The sequence below is a fragment of the Malaclemys terrapin genome, chromosome 1 (genome assembly GCF_027887155.1).
Source record: "Malaclemys terrapin pileata isolate rMalTer1 chromosome 1, rMalTer1.hap1, whole genome shotgun sequence".
Lineage (NCBI taxonomy): Eukaryota > Metazoa > Chordata > Testudines > Emydidae > Malaclemys > Malaclemys terrapin.
Window position 1 is genome coordinate 354448871 of NC_071505.1, and position 19094 is coordinate 354467964.

The 19094-nt window shown below is 47.0% G+C and overlaps 1 protein-coding gene across 1 annotated transcript; it reads right to left on the reverse strand.

The window, feature by feature from the left end:
- Window positions 1-5175: 5175 nt before the first annotated feature.
- On the reverse strand, window positions 5176-6174 carry LOC128834123 (olfactory receptor 52K1-like). Its single transcript, XM_054022647.1, has one exon. The coding sequence runs from the start codon at window positions 6172-6174 to the stop codon at window positions 5176-5178; it is 999 nt and encodes a 332-aa protein (XP_053878622.1).
- Window positions 6175-19094: the final 12920 nt, after the last annotated feature.

Below are 19094 nucleotides of genomic sequence, written 5' to 3' on the forward strand. Positions count from 1 at the left end.
CAAGAAGGATGCTGTACTCATGAACGTGAACTTCTTTGCAGTTCACTGGTAGCTATGGAGGATGGAAAACAGCACCTACTAGGGATCAATATTTTTAAATCAGCCGCCCCAGTTACCTCGCACCCAGAGAGTCCTAAACAAGCTGTCTGCAGAGATCTCTGTCCCGCTAATGTTAATTTTTAATAAATATTAGAACGCCAAGGATATCCCAGAAGACTGACAGAGTGCTAATGTTATGCCTGTTAGCTTGACATCATTCCTGGGCATAAAAATGGAAAAGTGGATAGGGGATTTAATCAATAACGAATGAAAGGGTGGGACTACAATTCATGCCTTTATTGGGCAATAACAAGTTTGAGTGATAAAGGGAACTGGGGAGATCAAATATACATAGACCATTGCAAGTTTCTTTACCTAGTACCACATGACGTTCGAATTAACAAACTAGCACTAGACAAAAACAACAAAAAGTCTTGTGCCACCTTAAAGACTAACAAATTGAATAGATCATAAGTTTTCGTGTACTATTGTCCACTCCTTCAGATGAATGGAGTGAAAATTAAAGTAAAAAAAAATGAAGAAGTGAGTCATAGCCCACAAAAGGCATCCTCAGAGAGATCATTGACCATCACGATAACCACATGGACGGTGACTCCACCTTCACATAAGTCCAGGTGGAGGTCAATCAGTAGCAACACTCCCAGTTGAACTACATTTATCTATCTTGCTTCCACCTGGCACAGGCCCACTGCTTCAACATCTGGCCTGCCCCATTTTTGGACCACCATTTGGTGGCCATGATGGCCTCTCTCACCTCTGAGAGGCTGGTGCCAGCCTATTGGCACTTCAATAATAGCTTGCTGGAGGACGTGGGCTTCGTGGCATCCTTCTGGGAGTTTTGGCTGGCCTGGCAGGGGCAGCGACATGCCTTTCCCTCAGCGCAGCGGTGGTGGGATGTGGGGAAAGTACATGTCTGCTGCAACTTCACGACAGCTGGCGAAGAGATGTGGTGATGGAGCAGTTGGAGTGGGAGGTCATGGAGCTGGAGAGGCATCTGGCCATCATCCCCAGGGATCCATCCCTTTCACAGTGTGCCAGGAGAAGCGGGAGGAGCTCCGGGCTCTGGAGGATCATTGGGCCCGAGGCGTGTTTGTCTGATCCCGCGTCCATCTCGTTCAGGAGATGGATCATGGCTCCCGCTTCTTCTACACCCTGGAGAAAAAGAGGAGGGCTAAGAAAAACATCACCTGCCTTTTGACAGAGGACAGCGCCCCCCTCATGGATCCAGAGGAGATGTGTGGAAGGGTCGGGGCCTTCTATACCAGCCTCTTCTCCATAGATCCGACCAATGCCGATGCCTACACAGTGCTCTGGTACGAACTCCTGAAGGTCAGTGCAGATGACCAGGACCAGCTGAAGCTGCTTCTCATTCTGTCCGAGTTCTCAGAAGCCCCTAATAAGTCTCCGGGCATGGACAGGCTGACCGTGGAGTTCTATTGCATGTTCTGGGCTGAGTCCTTGGGGAGCAGGTTCCTCCCTCTGTCATACAGGCTTGCTATCGAAGAAAGGGGACCTCTGCAACCTTTGACACTGGTGACCCAACTCGCTCCTCAGCACGAACTACAAAGTCATACCGAAGGCCATCTCACTGTGGCTGGAGTCCGTGCTGTGTATGTGTCCATCCCGACCCGACTTACACTGTCCTGGGGTGCACCATCTTTGATAATTTCTATTTGGTCTGGGACCTTCTGGAACTTGGGTGTAGGGATGGTCTATCATTCACCCTCCTGCCCCTGCCAGACCAGGAGAAGGCATTTGACAGGATGGACCACGGGTATCTCAAGGGCGCTCTGTGGGCGTTAGTCTTCTGGCCTCAGTTTGTGGGTTTTCTCTAGGTGCTGTATGCCTCCGTGGAGTGCTTGGGCAGGACTGGACCGTGACTGAACCAGTCAGCTTTGGGCCAGGGGTATGTCAGGGGCGTCTGCTGTCAGGCCAGCTGTATACTCTGGCAATCGAAACCTTCCTCTGTCTCCTCCACCAGAGATTGACAGGGTTGGTGCTCCATGAGCTGGAGTTGTGGCTGGTCCTGTCAGCATACGCCGATGATGTGCTCCTCTTGGTCCAAACATAAAAACATAAGAACGGCCGTGCCGGGTCAGACCAAAGGTCCATCTAGCGCGGTATGCTGTCTACCGACAGTGACCAATGCCAGGTGACCCAGAGGAAGTGGACCAACAGGCAATGATCAAGTGATCTCTCTCCTGCCATCCATCTCCATCCTCTGACAGACGGAGGCTAGGGACACCATTCCTTACCCATCCTGGCTAACAGCCATTAATGGACTTAACCACCATGAATTTATCCAGTTCTCTTTTAAACGCTGTTATAGTCCTAGCCTTCACAACCTCCTCAGGTAAGGAGTTCCACAAGTTGACTGTGCGCTGCTTGAAGAAGAACTTCCTTTTATTTGTTTTAAACCTGCTGCCTATTAATTTCATTTGGTGACCCCTAGTGCTTGTATAATGGGAATAAGTAAATAACTTTTCCTTATCCACTTTCTCCACATCACTCATGATTTTATATACCTCTATCATATCCTCCCTTAGTCTCCTCTTTTCCAAGCTGAAGAGTCCTAGCCTCTTTAATCTCTCCTCATATGGGACCCGTTCCAAACCCCTAATCATTTTAGTTGCCCTTTTCTGAACCTTTTCTAGTGCCAGTATATCTTTTTTTAGATGAGGAGACCACATCTGTACGCAGTATTCGAGATGTGGGCGTACTATTGATTTATATAAGGGCAATAACATATTCTCAGTCTTATTCTCTATCCCCTTTTTAATGATCCCTAACATCCTGTTTGCTTTTTTGACCACCTCTGCAACCTGGGCAACCTGGGGCAGGTGGAGGCCTGTCAGGCGATCTACTCAGCAGCCTCCTCTGCCTGGGTCAACTGGGTCAAGAGCTCTCACCTGATGGTCGGGGACAGGTGGCAGACAAGCTCCCTCCCACCCACGTGCACTAGAAGTGGGTCCACTGCTCTATCTCGGCATTTACCTTTCCGCCACTGTAACAAATCGGCCTTTGGCAGGACACTACTGAGAGTATCAATTCAGGACAAATTGCTTAGAGCAGGGCAGTCACAGGCCAAGACTGAGGTTCCTCCACTACTGAGGCAAACCAAACCAGCCAAAAAGAGAAGACTTCAGTCTCACCCCACTGCCTAATCAGAAGTCATACAAGCAATTTCCTCAGACACTCCAGTTTCCCAGTATCACCACCAGCGCCACTCGTTATGGGGATGAATGATTATGAAAACCAATACCCCAGTAAAAGAAAAATGGTTCTCCCGATCCCAAAGGACAAAGCCCCAGACTCAGGTCAATATACCAGTCATATCTTACTCACAAATCACGCTGTTGCCAATCCTTTAGAATCTAAAATCTAAGGGTTTATTCATAAAAAGGACGAAATATAGATGAGAAATACAAATTGGCTTGTTGGGATTACTGCTGATTCAAACCAATCAAGTCTCTGGAGTACAAACATCCCAGCTTGTTTGGGTCATTCAGTCCTTTGTTCAGAGCTCCAGTTTCAAGCACAGTTCTCCAGAGGCCAGAAGGAAACCCCTTTATTCTTACTGTGGAAAATCACACCACACATAAGTATCAGAGGGGTAGCCGTGTTAGTCTGAATCTGTAAAAAGCAACAGAGGATCCTGTGGCACCTTTAAGACTAACAGAAGTATTGGGAGCATAAGCTTTCGTGAGTAAGAATCTCACTTGCATCTGAAGAAGTGAGGTTCTTACCCACAAAAGCTTATGCTCCCAATACTTCTGTTAGTCTTAAAGGTGCCACAGGACCCTCTGTTGCTTATCAGACACACAGACAGCATAATCATAACCAGCAAATTACAACCTTTCCATAGACACCTTACTTGATCTCCTTTGTACAAGATTTAGTGCAACTATGTTGCAACAATGATCTATACGGTCCCAGTTCATGTCAATAACGTAACAGACACACATCCTTCTCTGGTAGGATTTGGAGGCCAGGGTGGGTGAGTGGCTGGGGAGCTGGACAGGACTACTCCAGTGACTTTCCCTTGCTCTGGTACCGGTTCAATATCCTGAGCCCAGCCCCAGGGATCCTGGCCCAGCTCCACAGTGTAGCTCTGGAGTTCTTCGGGCCAGGACTTCACTGGGACTCTGCATAGGTTCTGAGTCTTTTTTGACGGCTGCTGCACATTGAGTGGATGTTTTCAGAGAACTATTCACAATGACTCCAAGATCTCTTTCTTGAGTGGTAACAGCTAATTTAGACCCTATGATTTCATATGTATAGTCGGGATTGTTTTCCAATGTGCATTAATTTCTCCTAACCACCCTGGAACATACTTTGGGATTTGGTCAGAGCCCTGCAGGGTGTCTAGCGACCACCTCCTGCAATTCATGTCTTTTCCTCCACCTTGAGTCTGTCTCTCTGCTGCAGCCACAGCCCTGCAACCAAAAAGCTCCCTCTGCCACCCTTGTGCCTCTCTCTCTCTCTTGTCCCATCTAGTCTCTGTGTTTTTAAAGGGCTGAACCAACACTTTTTCTCTCTGTCCCCTCTTCTGGCACAAAATGTCAGAACATGTTAGTATTAGAGCTGAGTGGGTCTAATATTTATTTTATTTCCTTTTTTATACACGAGAATTAGATACAGAGCTCCTGTCACCTAGTTGCTAAGTTATCTGCCAAAAACCTGGAGTTTTCAAGACCTTAAGTAGCCTTTGGAATCACGGTTAAAGTTGACACCTCTACCAAAATCTGAAAATGCTCCCTTGTAGCTGGGGTCAGAGGAGAGGGGTAGAACTAATTCAGCAAGAGACAGGGGGAGGGGAATAGAGGCCTTGGGGGGGGAAGAAGTAAAGCAGGGTTGGAGCCTTGGCAGAAAAGGTGGGGCAAAGGGTGAGGTTTTGGGTGTCCAGATACCAGCAATTAGAAATGTGGCAACCCACTGAATTGTCCATAGACCTATTCTCAGTTTGTCATGCTGACACAGCACAGTAAGGTCTGGAAAGGATTTAATGTCTTTTTGACTGTCCAGTAAGTGATCCAGGGAAGAGGGCCCAGCACCATCTCACCAGCCAGCTCTGCACAGAGTTCAGTCTGAGAGCCGGAGCAACAGGAGAAAACTTTAGGTCCCTTTATGACTAAATAGCCGGAGCAGCCTGTCCCGGATCTGTTTGGTCCTCACCCCATAGATGATGGGGTGTAGCATGGGGGGCACAAGAAGGTTCGCGTTGGCCATGAGAATGTGGAAATGGAGGGCCACATTGTAGCCAAACCGGTGCATGAGGGAGGAGAAAAGAACGGGGATGTAAGAGGCTAAAATGACAAACAGGTGGGACCCGCAGGTCTCAAAAGTCTTGAGCTGGGCATCCTTTGTAGGGAGACTGAAAATGGCCCTGAGGATCTGGATATAGGACACAGCAATAAAAAACAAATCCAGACCAGTCACCATGAATCCCACAATGAGGCCGTAGTAACTACTGACACGGGTGTCAGCGCAGGCCAGTTTCACCACAGCCATGTGTTCGCAGTACGAGTGGGGGATGATGTTGATTCTACAATATGGCCACCGCCTTGCCAGGAAGGGATAGGGCAGTATTAGCATTATTCCACGCAGCCCCATGACCAGGCCAATCTTGGCCACCACGGGGTTTGTCAGGATGGTGGAATGTCTCAGGGGATCGCAGATGGCCACATAGCGATCCAAAGCCATGGCCACCAAGATGCCAGAGTCCATCACTAAGAAGCAGTAAATGAAGTACATCTGGGTGAGGCAGGCATTGAAATTGATCTCCCTGGAATTGAACCAGAAGATGCTCAGCATTTTCGGTAGGATGGATGTAGACAGGACCAGGTCACTGACAGCCAGCATGCAGAGGAAATAGTACATGGGCCCATGGAGGCTTGGCTCCCTCTTCACAATGAACAGGATGGTGAAGTTCCCCAAGACGGCTATGGCGTACATGGTGCAGAAGGGAATGGAAATCCAGACATGGGCCATCTCCAGGCCAGGAATGCCCAGCAGGATGAAGGTGGACGGGTTGGTGAAGTTGGTTTTGTTGGAATCTGACATGGAGTAGGGGAGAAGGTGTCCAACTCTGAGGTAGAATGGTGTCTCCAGCATATACTGTACTCTGCTCTGACTTCCTGTATGTGCCCAGGCTCTAGGGTGATGGTCACAGTACAAATGCCTGGATGAAGAGACAATATTCATATGAGACACTACGTGCACTACTGGAGGCTGTTCTCATGGGTGAAGCAGATTGGTCGCTCTTCACAAACTGAAAAATGACATTTTTGTTATTCAGATATTGTTATGAACAACTGGCCCTACTAATGCCGATTCCATATTTGATGGTGCTCCATGTGTCAATAATTCTACATGTTGCGGTGTGGAAAATGTTTATAGGCACCAGCAGGAAACATGAGTGTGGACACTGGTTATCCATCATTGTTCCTTAATGTAATGCAAGCTAGTCTAGGGAGTCCATGCTGTAGGGAGTTTCCCATTCACCCGATTGCTCAAAATCTGAGAATTAAAGAAAAAAAAAAAAAAACCTTTACCAAGACATGTGCCAGGGAGAAACATCCCAACCAAAACAAACCTCAGGGAAAAGACTTGGGTGTCAATGATAGCAGGTCAACAAAACACCTGCTTTTTTGCAGTAGTGGCCAAATCAAATAAAATATTTGGATGCCTAAGAAATGGGATGGAGAATAACCTGCTCTGGATATGTGCTCAGTTTTGGTCACCCAGTCTCTAAAAAGGATACAGCATTATAAAGGGGATTTCTGAGACGGGCTCTGAGAATGGGGAAGGCTCCCATATGCAGACAGACTGTAAAGTCTGGGACTGTTTAGTTTAGAGAAGAGACAAAAATGGGGGCATATGATAGAGGAGAGGAATATAAAGAATACAACTGATTACATTCAATTAGACAAACAGAGAACCATTCCCAACCAGTAATACCTATAGATACTTAGTGCTTCAAAAGGACTAATTTCCCAAAGGTTAAGAAAATTATCAAGAAAACTGACTAGGAGGAAAATATTAGAAAGGAAAATGGGAATGAAAATTGGGAGTTCTTTACTCTTTGTTGCTTTTTACAGATCCAGACTAACACGGCTAGCTAAAAATTCACGATTCTGCAGTCAAGGAAGTGGAGAACTTTGGCTAAAGACCCCTTTGAATGGTGAATGAAGGTAGCAATTATGTGGGGAAAAGCAATCTATACAAATGGGAAAAAAGTGAAAATAGATAGCAAACAATACAAAAAAGACATTAGGGAAAAAAATCCATGCTTACGGGGGCTAAGGTTAACAAAAGGGAGGTTATTAAGTATATTAAGAAGAAAAGAAAGCATAGAGAAGGTTTAGGCCAATTCCTAGAGGGAGAAAGGAAGCTTGTTAATGTTGTAGAAAACATAGATGTGTTGAAGAAATAGTTTTGTTCTGCATTTAGAAAGAAGCGGTATGAGGTATTCATATCACATGAGGCGATGAAATAGTCTCCAGTCCATTAGCTGCCAAGGAGGATGTTAAACAGCATCTACAGTAGAACCTTAGAGTTACAAACACCAGAGTAACGAACTGACCAATCAACCACACTTCTCATTCAGAAGTGGAAGTACACAGTCTGTCAGCAGCAGAGCCAAAAAAAAAGGGGGGGGGGGATAAATAGAAGACAACTCTGTGTTAAATGAAAAGTATTTAAAAAATAAAAATAAAAAGATTTGACAAGATTAGGAAACAATAGAAAAGCTGGTATGGGATTAGTTCAAAAAAAGTCTAGAAATATAATTAATTAATTAATCGATGCCTGTAAACAACATGGTTTATGGAAAATAGGTCTTGTCAAGTACAACTGATTTCATCCTTTAATGAAAGTGTGCACATTTGGCTGGTCAAGGGTACTGCACAGACGCAATAAATTTCAATTCCTCTGAGACATTTGATTTAGTAGGGAAAACTTTCAGATAAAAAATTAACAGTCCTGCAGTAGAGCACATTTAAAGTGGAATAAAAACTAGCTAACTGACAAAAACAACAAGGAGTGTGGTGGCACCTTAAAGACTAACAGATTTATTTGGGCATAAGCTTTCGTGAGTAAAAACCTCACTTCTTCGGATGCATAGAGTGAAAGTTACAGATGCAGGCATTATATACTGACCCATGGAGAGCAGGGAGTTACTTCACAAGTGGAGAACCAGTGTTGACAGGGCCAATTCAATCAGGGTGGATGTAGTCCACTCCCAGTAATAGATGAGGTGGTGTCAATTCCAGGAGAGGAAAAGCTGCTTCTGTAGTGAGCCAGCCACTCCCAGTCCCTATTCAAGCCCAGATTAATGGTGTTGAATTTGCAAATGAATTTTAGTTCTGCTGTTTCTCTTTGAAGTCTGTTTCTGACGTTTTTTTGTTCAATGATAGTGACTTTTAAATCTGTAATAGAATGACCAGGGAGATTGAAGTGTTCACTTACTGGCTTGTGTATGTTACCATTCCTGATATCCGATTTGTGTCCATTTATTCTTTTGTGGAGGGACTGTCCGGTTTGGCCAATGTACATGGCAGAGGGGCATTGCTGGCACATGATGGCATATATGACATTAGTGGATGTGCAGGTGAATGAGCCCCTGATGGTGTGGCTGATGTGGTTGGGTCCTCTGATGCTGTTGCCAGAGTAGATATGGGGACAGAGTAGGCAACGAGGTTTGCTACAGGGATAGGTTCCTGGGTTGGTGTTTCTGTGGTGTGGTGTGTAGTTGAGTATTTGCTTCAGGTTGGGGGGTTGTCTGTAAGCGAGGACTGGCCTGCCTCCCAAGGTCTGTGAGAGTGACGGATCATTTTCCAGGATAGGTTGTAGATCGTGGATAATGCGCTGGAGAGGTTTTAGCTGGGGGCTGTATGTGATGGCCAGTGGTGTTCTGTTATTGTCCTTGTTGGGCCTGTCCTGTAGTAGGTGATTTCTGGGTACCCGTCTTGCTCTGTCAATCTGTTTCCTCACTTCCCCAGGTGGGTATTGTAGTTTTACGAATGCTTGATAAAGATCTTGTAGGTGTTTGTCTCTGTCTGAGGGGTTGGAGCAAATTCGGTTGTATCTTAGGGCTTGGCTGTAGACAATGGATCATGTGATGTGTCTTGGATGGAAGCTGGAGGCATGTAGGTATGTATAGCGGTCAGTAGGTTTCCGGTATAGGGTGGTGTTTATATGACCATCACTTATTTGTACTGTAGTGTCCAGGAAGTGGATCTCCTGTGTGGACTGGTCCAGGCTGAGGTTAATGGTGGGGTGGAAATTGTTGAAGTCCAGGTGGAATTCTTCAAGGGCCTCCTTTCCATGGGTCCATATGATGAAGATGTCATCAATGTAGCGCAAGTAGAGGAGGGGCACTAGGGGACGAGAGCTGAGGAAGCGTTGTTCTAAGTCAGCCATAAAAATGTTGGCATACTGTGGGGCCATGCGGGTACCCATAGCAGTGCCACTGACTTGAAGGTATAAGTTGTCCCCAAATCTGAAGTGGTTGTGGGTGAGGACAAAGTCACAAAGCTCAGCCACCAGGTGTGCCGTGGCCTCATCAGGGATACTGTTCCTGACAGCTTGTAGTCCATCCTCATGTGGAATATTGGTATAAAGTGCTTCTACATCCATGGTGGCCAGGATGGTGTTTTCAGGAAGAACATCAATGCATTGTAGTTTCCTCAGGAAGTCGGTGGTGTCTCGAAGATAGTTGGGAGTGCTGGTCCACTGTGACCCCTAGGTCCTTTTCAGCAGAACTGCTACCTAGCCATTCGGTCCCTAGTCTGTAGCAGTGCATGGGATTCTTCCGTCCTAAGTGCAGGACTCTGCACTTGTCCTTGTTGAACCTCATCAGGTTTTTTTCTGCCCAATCCTCTAATTTGTCTAGGTCCCTCTGTATCCGATCCCTACCCTCTAGTGTATCTACCACGCCTCCTAGTTTAGTGTCAAGAAAACGCAGTTGTGGGTTGCATTAACAAAGGCAGCGCATGCAAGTCTCCGGAGGTGATAGTGTTCCCCTACTCAGTGCTGGTTAGGCCTCTGCTGGAGCATTGTGACCAGTTTAGGTCACCAGTGTATAGGAAGGATGTAGAGAAACTGGAAAGGATCCAGAGGCGACAGACAAAGAGGATCCAAGGGATGGAGCACAAACCATACGAGCAAAGGCTGAAGGAACTGGATATGTTTAGCTTGAAAAAGAGGAGATTGAATGGGGATGACAGCGGTCTTCAGCTACTTGAAAGGCTGACATTAAAAAAAGATGGAGAAAAATTGTTCTGTCTCACCACAGTAGGTGGGACAAGAGTCAATGGGTTAAAACTACAGCAGAGCAGATTTATGAAATCTCAGGAAGAACTTTCTAACTGTAAGAATAGGAGGACAATGGAACAGAGGCCTCAGGAGGACGTGGAAGCTCCTTTGCCGGAGATTTTCCAACTGAGACTGGATACTCATCTGTCTGGGATGGTTTTGGTGCAACAAACCCTGCATCGTTGCAGTGAGTGAGACTAGATGTCCCTTGCGGTCCCTTCTCACCCTGCAGCTCTATGATTCTACAATATAAAATCCTAGTGTAGACCAGGCCTTAGTCAGACACAAGTTATTGAGCTCAATACAGGGGTAATTGGGTAAAATTTCATGGCCTGTGTTATATTGGAGGTCAGACAGGATGATCTAATGTTGCCTTCTGACATTGAACCCTATGAATACATTGATAACGAAAAGATAAAGATCAGACATTAATATTTACTCTGTCTCACAACACACGAACAAGGGAACATTCAATTACATTGAAAATCATATAACACTGAGAAAAGAAAATTGTTTACATAATCCATATTTGGCCTGTGGAACTCCTTGCCACAGACATTATTGGAGAAGAGCTTAGCTCAATGAGATTCACAAATGGATTGGCCATTGTAGGTGGTGCTGGTGGCACCACAGTTAGTTGAGTCCTTCTGACACCTTCAATTAGGAGACCTGATTTTCAGTTGCTTATAAGTTTGCTAAATTTTACGCATTTGGACTGAAATTTCCCACAATGGGTGTCTGCTTCCAGTTGATTTGTGTTTTGAAAGTTTCAGGCATAACACTTCAGCGGACTTCTCGAATGAAGCTAGGAGAGAGATGTCTTGCCCATGTTGAAAAGTTCTTATAATTGTTCCAGCGAGGAGCCCTAGCACCTCCATGCTCTCCAGTATATAAAAGTCAGGTAACAGCCCCCCCGTTAACAGTCAGAGCACTGAAATGCAACAGCAGGAGGTGACAGTGTCTGTGCATTAACACACAGCTGGATCCTGAGGTCTTTAATCAGTTTTTACTCCAAGGGGAGTTTTGCCCCAGTGGGGCCTGAGCAAACTACGGGCCATAGACTCAGAATTTGGCCTTGTACTGTGCATCTACTAACACCTTTCATCCTGAAGGATCCACTGTGCCAGTGAAATGCAGCCACCTTGGGGCTGGAGGCCATCAGCTCGGGCGGGAGGGAGTGCACAGGAAAGAGGGACATTTTGGCCAGTGATACTGGAGCAAATTCATCACCTGTGGCAAGAGCCCTGGGATGTTTAATGGCTGTGCAGATCGGAAAGGACCCCAGACCTACTCTCTGTCCCATCACGCCCACATTGCACTGGGTTTGTTGAGCAGGTGAGCTCCTCAGCAAGAGATGGATACCTGTGAATCCTGAGACAGAACCGTCTTCCCTGGGAATCCCTCTCAGCTAGCCGTGTCCCACACCTCTCTCATCCCAGCATCTGCAGCAGCATCCCATGCTGAGAGCCGAGACAGGGGTATGCACCATTTATAATATAGCTTTGTGCAATCCCAGTGGGGTTCACACAGCCTCTAGTGGAGGAGCGGCATCTGAATGTAAACAGGCTGGAGACAGGCCTGTCTGCGCTTCTGTACTATTTATCCGGCTTTAGAAGTAAACAGCATTTAAGGGACCTTCCCAAAGGGAGATGAGAACTCTTGGGCTCTGTGCTGAGTCAGAGAGGAATTGGCTGCTCTGTGCATTTGTGTATATTGAAAAATTGTAGTCAATTAGGAAGAAAATTAGAGATAATTCCTAGGTCTCCATAGGGTCTGATATCCTGGAAATGCCCAGGGGGGATGGGTAGGTAGTAGACAGACAGATCTGGGGATAGATGACTTAGGGGAGATACAAAATTTTCTGCAGCCATACTGGACTGTCGCTAATGGATCAGCGATCAGTAATTCTCATCAGTAATGATCATCAAACTGTGCAGCACCTTTCAATGAAGGATCTTCAAAACACCTAACAAAGTAAAGTCACTATGAACATATCTCTTCACCATCCTCTCAAAGTGAATCTGAGGTTTTCAGAACTAGGTGGAGTTTGTGATCTACCCACTCCTGTGAGGTGTGAACTCCGGGACTCCACTTTCGCTCCCACTCAGAAACCTGCCAACACATCACAGTCACTAGGATCACTTTGGTTAAACAGACTCAGTAAAAGCAACACCAACAGAACATATCTGTGGACAGAGGGCAGCCGGGGACCTGTCCTGGAGACAGAGACCACCCCCCCTACAAAACTGCCTTGGAAGAAGGGGGGCTGTCAAGGCTGAATTCCCACTCTGTCACTTTGAGTACAGAAGTGGGGCCCGCAAGGATTTTAAAAATTAATACTGGCCACTCCAAGCTTGTATTAAACTCCCAAGGTTATAGCTTTTCTCTGACCTTGACTTGGTAAACACTGCCACCACCCAAATGTAAAAAGAAACAACAACCCAAAAAACCCTCCTGTGGGGTACCCTCAAGCCCTTTCACCGCCCTCCCCCCGGGGAAGAGCTGAAGAAGAAAACAAAGGAAATTAGCTGTTGCTGCCAACTACTCCAACAACATGCACAAACCTGTTAGGAAACCAAATATCCAAATCCTGGTCTTACAAAAGGTGAATTTTATTAAAAACAAAAAGGAAGAAAATACATCTGGAACTTCGGCTTTTGCTAGATTTTAAAAGAGCAATTCCCAAAATTAGGCACCCAAAATTGCTTTCTTGGAGGTTCAGCGTAAAGGTTACAAGCAAACAAAAGCATCGGGGGTTAGCGCAGAGGAGATCCACATGCCAAATAAAGAAATAAACGTGATCATGTCTAGCTAAACATTCCTAATTTACTTACATATTTGGGGGGGTTCAAATGAGTAATTCTAGATATGATCTGAAGAATTTTCATACCTGCTTCAAGCCTTACACAGCTTTTCTGTTTATAGCATTGCTGCTCTGTGTCCCTCCAGCCCAGAGAACAACAGACAAAGGGAAAGTTTCTTTCCCAATTTTAAAAAGTTCTATCTTCCCATTGGCTCTTTTGGTCAGGAGCCCACTCCTTTCTTTAACCTGTGGGCTTGTTAACCCTTTAGAGGTCAAGCTAGCAGAGAACAGACATGAAGAGGGATTTTACAGCTAACTGGCTGGCTGGGTGTCCAGAAGGGAGCTACGACCCCCTTCCCCCTGCCGCCTTCAGTTATCACAGGGGTCCTATAAGCAGGATAGAGACAGGTTCAATGTTTGCATTTGATTTGTTCTCTCCCTCTCGGTTCATTTCCTCCCAGTCTCTCCCACGTTGAATTGAAATTGAATGTTCCAGGCTGAATCAGTCTTTCCAGGACTGCCACAGCTTTAGGGCAGTTGGATTCCCACAGCTGAACTCTCTGCCTGCTCATCTGGCTAATTGGGGGTATTTCTCCGGGGTTATTTGTCCAAACCGAACCGCAGTGCCATGTCCACATGTACAGTAACTCCTCACTTAGCGTCTTATGTTCCTGAAAAATGAGACTTTAAGCAAAACGATGTTAAGTGAATCCAATTTCCCCATAAGAATTAATGTAAATAGGGGGGGTTAGGTTCCAGGGAAATATTTTTCACTTTTTTATATATTTAACACCATTAAAAATGCTGGTAGCAAAGCAGGGTTTGGGGTGGACCCCCCATGTAATAACCTCATGACCCCCTGAGGGGTCACGACCCCCAGCTTGAGAACCCCTGTGCTAAATGTTGAACTAGCACTCGGCTGAGCCCTCAAGGGTTAACATGTTGTTGTTAATGTAGCCTCACACTCGACAAGGCAGCAGGAATGGATGGAGGGGAGACAGCATAGCAGACAGAGACAGACATACACCTTATGTGTGGGAGAGAGAGAGATGCACACTGCCCCTATAAGGAAGCTGACCCACTCTTAAGTGCATTGTCTTTTTAAGTGGATCAGGAAGTTGAGACAGCAGCTGCTGCCCCAAGCTCTCTCTGTCTCTCTCCATCCCTGTCTCCACCTTGCTCTATATGGAGAGGGGGTAAGAGGGGTTCAGGAGCAGGGGACACCCTGACATTAGCCCCCCCTTCCTCAACACATAGCACCCAGGAGGCTGGGGGAGCAGCTCCAAGGCAGAGGGCAGGAGCAGCACATGGCAGTGGGGGGAGGGACAGCTGCAATTGCTAGCCTGCTGGCAGCTGCTGCACAGGGAACTTAGGGGAGCAGGGAGCTGATGGGGGGCTGCCGGTCCACCCTGGTTCCAAGCCCCCACCAGCTAGCTGCAACAGGATGCTCTTCCTGCAAGCAGTGGACAAAGCAGGCGGCTGCCAAACAACGTTAGAAGGGAGCATTGCACAACTTTAAACGAGCATGTTCCCTAATTGATCAGCAACGTAACAATGAAACAACTTTAACCAGAATGACTTTAAGTGAGGAGTTACTGTATTCAAGTTACCAACACTCTATAGCTGGCAACCATGCTTTGATCCTTTGTCTTTATCTAAAGGCAAAGGGGGTCTAGGCCCTGTTTCGGCGGGATTGTTGTGTTTATAATTTATGATCAATATTTCTATTGTGAAAGGCTCCAGAGGCCCCGCTCCAGTTCAGGGCCCCTTGTGCTGGGCCCTTCGCAAACACAGAAGGAGAAACAGCCCCTGCCCCAAGGTAAATCAAGTTAAGATAAGACACAGCTACTGTGTGTAACAAACCAGCAAGGGGGCAGGTGAGAAGATGGGGAAGGAACAGCACTAAGGATGGGTGGTTACAAAGGCTGCTGGGTGGGTGTGAGACAGCAGAAATGCACAGCCCTGCCCTGGCTGTTGGAAGTGTGTCCTGGACCGTTAAGATCAGAGCACAGGTTGGGAACTAGATTGGAGCTAGCGAGAACGGGCCATTGAGTGGCAGCTGCACCAGACACACAGCTGGGAGCGTGTGGCTCTCCGTTAGCTTTTGTAACTCTGCTTTAGTTCTAATCACGCCTCCCTCCTTCGAGTACAGACTGAGACTCCTTCTCATGAATTCCCAGGACAACCCCGGTATTGGAGGGGAGACCAGAGGAGAGGGCAGAGGTAACAGGGCTGTGGTGAACAGGGAAGGAGTCACCCTGGAGATGGAAAAATTGAAAGACCCCAAGGAGTTGAAACTCTCAGGTAACGCAGCAGACTCCGGGAAGAGATTCAGACAGAATTTTGAGATATATCTATGCAAGCAGCTGGATTTGGAGAGAAAAACCAGCAGAAAATTGCAATTTTCTTAACCAGTGCAGGACTTGAGGCAGTGGATGTCTTTACTATAATGTAGCTCAGGCTTTGTCAACACTGGCACTTTTGTTGGTGAAATGTTTGTTGGTCGCGGTGTGAAAAAACACCCCCTGACTGACGAAAGCACCAGTGTGGACAGCGCTATGTCAGCTGGAGACGCTCGCTGGGGGTGGTGGAATTCTGCCAGCAGGAGAGCTCTGTCCCATGGGCATAGAGCGGCTACACGTAAGAGTGGCGTAGGTACAGTGCTACAGCTGTGCTGCTGTAAGGTGTGCAGTGTAGACAAGGCCTCAGTCAGGCAGAGGGAGCAGGTTATTCCACGTGTTGCAGATATTTGAAGAGCCTTGTGTGGCACAAAAGAGCAAAATGTTCCAAGGATAAAAGTTTCCGCTTAGAAGACAAAAGTGAGGCAAGTCTGTGAAGAATTCCTAACAGATGTAAGCAGGGGAATGGTCCCACTCTTCTGGGGAACTTTCCTGGCTTATGCACCACCCCAATGCAATGGGCTAGTGAATGGATCTGAGTCCTCGCTCCCGCTCCCTTTACCCAGAGGCCTGCCTGACTTGAGGGCTCCCCTTCCATTCCCGTGTGTGGCAGAGTCCTCGTAACCCCGGCAAGGCTGGGCCCAGGATTCCTCGGGGGCTCGACCCCCAACCTTGTCAAGGTCACTTAGGACAGGGACAAGGGTTTTCCTACTCTGGGGTGCTCTCTGTGCACCGGGCGCTTAACTCATTCACCCTTCCCCTTCCTTTTGGTATGGGAGCTGGCCAGTCAACCACCACCCCACTAAGTTTTACTGAGAGGACAACACTCCCCTCACACAGAGCTGAGCTAATGAGCCCAGCCTGCAGCTGTTCACAGTTAACAGAAGCCTTCAGAGCTCAGGCCGGTGGGGTCGGCGCAGGAGATGGCCCATCCCATTCTCCCATCACACACTGGAGTTCAGCCCAAATTCAGTGCACCTGGAATGATAGATACAAACCACCGGACACACAACGGTTTGGTTCGTGCACTGAAGGATGCTGGGAGTGTTATAGAGAGAGAGGTAGGGGTGCACAAAGAATCACAGGCAGTCTGGTTCATTTCCTATCAGTGGCATTGAGTAGCAAGCATCATTGAGCTTTGAATTTCCTGTGTTCCTTTCAACCTGCCCAGACCCAGAATGTGACACCCAGGGTTTGACAAGGACACAGACTGAGGCCCACACAAATATTATCCTTGCAGGGGACTCTAGATAGATTTGTAAATTATATGGCCAGGAGGAACCATTGTGATCATCTGCTCTGACCCCCTGCATTCCACAGGTGGCAGAACTGCCCTGATTAATTCCTGTTTGAACTAGAGCAGATCTTTGAGAAAAAAACATCCCATCTCAACTGAAACGTGGCCAGTGATGGAGACACACCACGATCCTTGCTAAATTGTTCCAATGGGACAACCCTACACAACCAGAGATGTAGAAAGCACCACTCACAGACGCTGCTATGAGAGAGCTCAGCATCAGCAAGGCATCCAAGAGCCCTCCTAAACTACGGAGTGAATTGCCCTATTGTGGGTGTGAACCTTCAGCCAAAGGACGCTGCACCGTGGCTGCTAACTCTTCAAAATGCTTTGCTCTGGCTACCAGCATCACCTCTGTCTTGCTTGGGTTCATCTTCAGCCAGCTGGTCCTTCCAAGAACTGGGTCAACTTGGTGATAGTGGTGTGGTCGTATGGGAAGGATAGGAGGAGCTCGATGTCACCTGCATATTGCTAGCATTTGAGACCATGTTGTAAGGACATGTGACATGCTCACGTGACCCTGGACTCCAATTTGGGCCAGTAACTTTTCACAAACAGGGTCTGTGGGCTTTGTTCGGGACAGTAAAATTCCATGCACAGAGCAGAGGATATAGAAGGACCCCCAAGACATCTCCATCTTGTCTTCATTTCCTGCTTGATTTCTCTGGACTGGATTTCTAACAAGGAAGTTCTGAACAAGGACTGATGACCCCCAACCTGACTGGGTGATTCCAGAGAGACTTTTGCAAGCCAACAGTTTATTCCATCACTATTGGGTTCCTGATCTCTGAACACTGAAAAATCACTTGAATGTATCTGATCTGTTAACCGTTTATAGCTCTTATTTTCTTTTATTATTAACCCTTTCGTTTTTAATTGCTAAAGGATTAGGAGCAGTGTGATCATAGGGTAAGATCTGAGTTCTATATTGGCCTGGCTATGTGGCTGATCTCTTGGGATTGGAAGGACCCTAGATCCGGTTAAACCAGTTTTCAGTAACCACTCATCATACACTCCAGTGTCCCAGTGGTGAGCCAAGAGCTGGGATGCCTAAGGAGACTGATTTTTTGGTTTCTGTTAACCAGTGTGGTGAGACAGAAGGTTACTTTTGTTACTGGCTTGGTATAATTTAATGATAGAATAACCACAGTTTGGGCTGAGTCTGCCCTATTTCTCAGCAGTTGGTCCTGAATTTGGCATCCTCAGCTGTGTCCTACTGAGGCATGGTGACACATGGACACAGAGTTGACTGTTGATTGGTGCTTCACAGACTATTGCTCACTACTCCCAGGAAGTATCCCCCTTTTACAGATGGGGAAACTGAGGCAACAGGAAGAGCTTAGTCTCTCTCAGACCTGGCTGGTACGGTCCATGCAACAGCACAGACACCTGGTTCTCTCTCTCCATTGGTTTATATAGTGCAGATGATCTCCCTTGATTTCAGTGAGGTGGCACCCACTTACACTATATGAGGATTTGGCCCAAGTCATTTAACTAGAAATAAAGTGTCATCAGACATCAGGGAGCTCGGAGTGAAGAGACCCATCTCTGCCACGGATTCACTGGGTGACCTTAGGCACAGCCTCTCCATGCATTAAACAGAGATGATTATTTATTATTTCTAGTGTATTGCTATCACAAGGTCCTAATCAGGGTCTTCGAGTCACATGTTGCACTGATTTGATTGCTTGCAGAACATCGTTGGCCTCTATGCACTGTGTAGAGTTCCAGGAAGTGTGTGGTCCCTTGTAAACAAGCAGGAAATGAAGACAAGGAGATGTCTTGGGGGTCATTCTATATCCTCTGCTCTGTTTTGCTGTAGAGAGCCTGCTCCTTGTACAAAGAAAGGAGGAAAGAGTTCTTTAAAAGTGAGAGGTGGACAGATGTCCATGAACTTGGCTGTTTCCTCGAAGCGTCGCCAGCCAGCCCTCCTGGCTTTGAACAACCTGCCCAGCCAGGGGTTGTTTGGAGAGTCCCTGTGTTTCCTGGGACTAACCGCAAAACAGATCTCCTGGGATGGGGTCCCCAGGGTGCAACCTGGACTATGGGACCACTGAGCCCTCTGTCCCACCAACCTGGGGTATCCGTCTCTCACTGTGATGCTGAGTCAAGCCACAAACCTCTGGCAGTTCCAGCACTTACCCAGCCATCCACAGGCAGGGACACACCCAGCTGAGTTATATGAATAATCTCCCCTCCACTCATGACCTAACACTAG